Source organism: Geospiza fortis, unplaced genomic scaffold (assembly GCF_000277835.1).
Source record: "Geospiza fortis unplaced genomic scaffold, GeoFor_1.0 scaffold1758, whole genome shotgun sequence".
NCBI lineage: Eukaryota > Metazoa > Chordata > Aves > Passeriformes > Thraupidae > Geospiza > Geospiza fortis.
Window position 1 is genome coordinate 41,059 of NW_005054860.1, and position 2,983 is coordinate 44,041.

Here is a 2,983-nt window from a genome sequence, read left to right on the forward strand (position 1 = left end):
TGACACCGGGGGGATGTCACCAAGCCCGGGGACCCCCCCCTCACCGTCGGCCACCTCGAAGTCCCTGAAGGCCACCTCGGAGCCCGCGTCCCCGATGAGCACCTCCCCGTTGAGGGTGAAGCTCATGTGGCACTCGCCCAGGTCGATGAGGCAGCCCACGACGTCCCCAGCCTGCCAGGGGCGCCCGAAGGACTCGCCCCCGACGTGCCACCGCTGGGCCTGGGGACATTGGGGACACCAGGGGACATCAGAGGGTCACAGGGGCCACCAGGGGTCACAGGGGTCACAGGGGGTCACCAGGGGACACCAGGGACACCAGGGGTCACAGGGGACACCAGGGACACCAGGGGTCACAGGGGACACCAGGGACACCAGGGGTCACAGGGGGTCACAGGGGGACACGGGGGACACACAGAGCCTGCTAGGGACATGTGGGGACACTCGGGGACACTCAAGGACACACAGAACCTTCTTGGGACACACAGGGACGCAGTGGGGACACGGGAGGACACGTAGGGACACTGGGGACATGTAGGGACACTCGGGGACACTTGGGAACACACCTGAGTCACCTTCTATGTCCTCCCTGTGACCCTCTCGTGTCCCCTGTGTCCCTCTGGTGTCCCCTGTGACCCCTGGTGTCCCCAATGCCCCCAGGCCCAGCGGTGGCACGTCGGGGGCGAGTCCTTCGGGCGCCCCTGGCAGGCTGGGGACGTCGTGGGTCCCTGTGACCCCTGGTGTCCCCTGTGACCCCCTGTGACCCCTGGTGTCCCCTGTGACCCCCTGTGACCCCCTGTGACCCCTGGTGTCCCTGGTGTCCCCTGGTGACCCCCTGTGACCCCTGTGACCCCTGGTGGCCCCTGTGACCCTCTGATGTCCCCTCACCTGTCCCCATGTGTCTCTGAGTGTCCCTTTGTGTCCCTGCCCCTCCCCACATGTCCCTGAGTGTCCCCGCCTGTCCCCACGTATCCCTGAGTGTCCCTTTGTGTCCCCGCGTGTCCCCACGTATCCCTGAGTGTCCCACGTGTCCCCACGTGTCCCTGAGTGTCCCTTTGTGTCCCCTCGTGTCCCCACATGTCCCTGAGTGTCCCTGAGTGTCCCCTCGTGTCCCCACATGTCCCCACGTGTCTCTGAGTGTCCCGCGTGTCCCTGCATGTCCCCACATATCCCTGAGTGTCCCACGTGTCCCCGTGTCCCCCGGGTGTGTCCCCAGGCTCACCCGGTGCCCGTTGAAGACGAAGGCCATGTCATCGGCGCCCAGCTCGGTGTCGGGCCGGAGCCCGGGCCGGGCCCAGCCCACGCGCATCTCCCCGGCCGTCACCGCCTGGAACTCGAACAAAAACGGCACCCAGAGAGCCCAAAAATGGCACCCAAACAGCACCCAGAGAGCCCCAAAACAGCACCAGAGAGCCCCAAAAACGGCACCCAGAGAGCCCAAAAATGGCACCCAAACAGCACCCAGAGAGCCCAAAAACAGCACCCTGAGAGCCCAAAAATGGCACCCAAACAGCACCCAGAGAGCCCAAAAACAGCACCCTGAGAGCCCAAAAATGGCACCCAAACAGCACCCAGAGAGCCCAAAAACAGCACCCTGAGAGCCCAAAAATGGCACCCAAACAGCACCCAGAGAGCCCAAAAACAGCACCCTGAGAGCCCAAAAATGGCACCCAAACAGCACACAGAGCCCAAAAACGGCACCCAGAGAGCCCAAAAATGGCACCCAAACAGCACACAGAGCCCAAAAACGGCACCCAGAGAGCCCAAAAATGGCACCCAAACAGCACCCAGAGCCCAAAAACAGCACCAGAGAGCCCCAAAAACGGCACCCAAACAGCACCCAGAGAGACCAAAAACGGCACCCAGAGCCCAAAAACAGCACCAGAGAGCCCCAAAAACGGCACCCAAACAGCACCCAGAGAGACCAAAAACGGCACCCAGAGCCCAAAAACAGCACCCAAACAGCACCCAGAGAGCCCCAAAAACAGCACCCAGAGCCCAAAAACAGCACCCAAACAGCACCCAGAGAGACCAAAAACGGCACCCAGAGAGCCCCGCTTGGCGCGGAACAGGCGTGGCCAGGGGGCGCGGGGACCCCCAGGAACTGCACCCTGCGAGGCTGGGGGGACAGGGGGGTCAGCACCCCAAAACAGGACAGGGAACCCCAAAAAAGAGACATGGAACCACAAAAAAGGGACAAGGAACCCCAAAAATGGGACAAGGAAGCCCAAAAATGGGACAAGGAACCCCAAAAATGGCGCCCAAACAGCACCAGCAGCCGCAGTCAGGGGGTGCCAGGACCCTTCTAGGGGACACCATGCGAGGCTGGGGGAGAACAGGGGGGTCAGGACCCCAAAACGGGACACAGAGACCCCAAAAATGGGATATGGAACCCCAGAACAGGACATGGAACCCCAAAAATGGCACCCAAATGACACCAACAGCCATGGCTGGGGGGTGTCGGGACCCCTCAAGGGGACACCATATGAGGCTGGGGGCGACAGAGGGGTCAGGACCCCAAAACGGGACACAGAGACCCCAAAAACGGCACCCAAACGGTACCACCAGCTGCCAAATGTCCCCAAACGTCCCCAAATGTCCCCAGAGCGTCCCCGAGCCCCCCACTCACGCGTCTCCTGGTCGGGGGGCTCGATGTTGTAGCCGTAGCCCAGCAGGGTCCGCACGGCCTGGCACAGGCTCTCGCGGTTGGTGGCCTTTGTCCCCTCGTCCAGCAGGTTGTAGGGGACCAGCCGAGGGTTCCGCTTGTTCTTGATGTCCTGGGGACACGGGGACAGCGTGGGGACGTGGGGACATAGCCAGGGGACATGGGGACACAGCCATGAGGGACATGGGGACACAGCCATGGAGACATGGGGACACAGCCATGGAGACATGGGGACACTGGGCTTGGGGTGAGGGGACATGGGGACACAGCCATGGGGACACAGCCATAGGGACACAGCCATGGGGACATGGGGACAATGGG

General features: G+C 62.8%; 1 protein-coding gene across 1 annotated transcript in view; it reads right to left on the minus strand.

Annotated features, from left to right (window-relative positions):
• LOC102036002 (ryanodine receptor 1-like) overlaps positions 1 to 2,983 on the minus strand; it is a gene marked incomplete at its 5' end in the record, with an annotated part of 38,091 nt that overhangs the window by 25,377 nt on the left and 9,731 nt on the right. The window contains 4 exons of the mRNA XM_014311470.1: positions 34 to 219; positions 1,220 to 1,330; positions 2,037 to 2,116; positions 2,627 to 2,774. Of these exons, the coding sequence (XP_014166945.1) occupies positions 34 to 219; positions 1,220 to 1,330; positions 2,037 to 2,116; positions 2,627 to 2,774 (525 nt within the window). The remainder of the gene's footprint in view (positions 1 to 33; positions 220 to 1,219; positions 1,331 to 2,036; positions 2,117 to 2,626; positions 2,775 to 2,983) is intronic.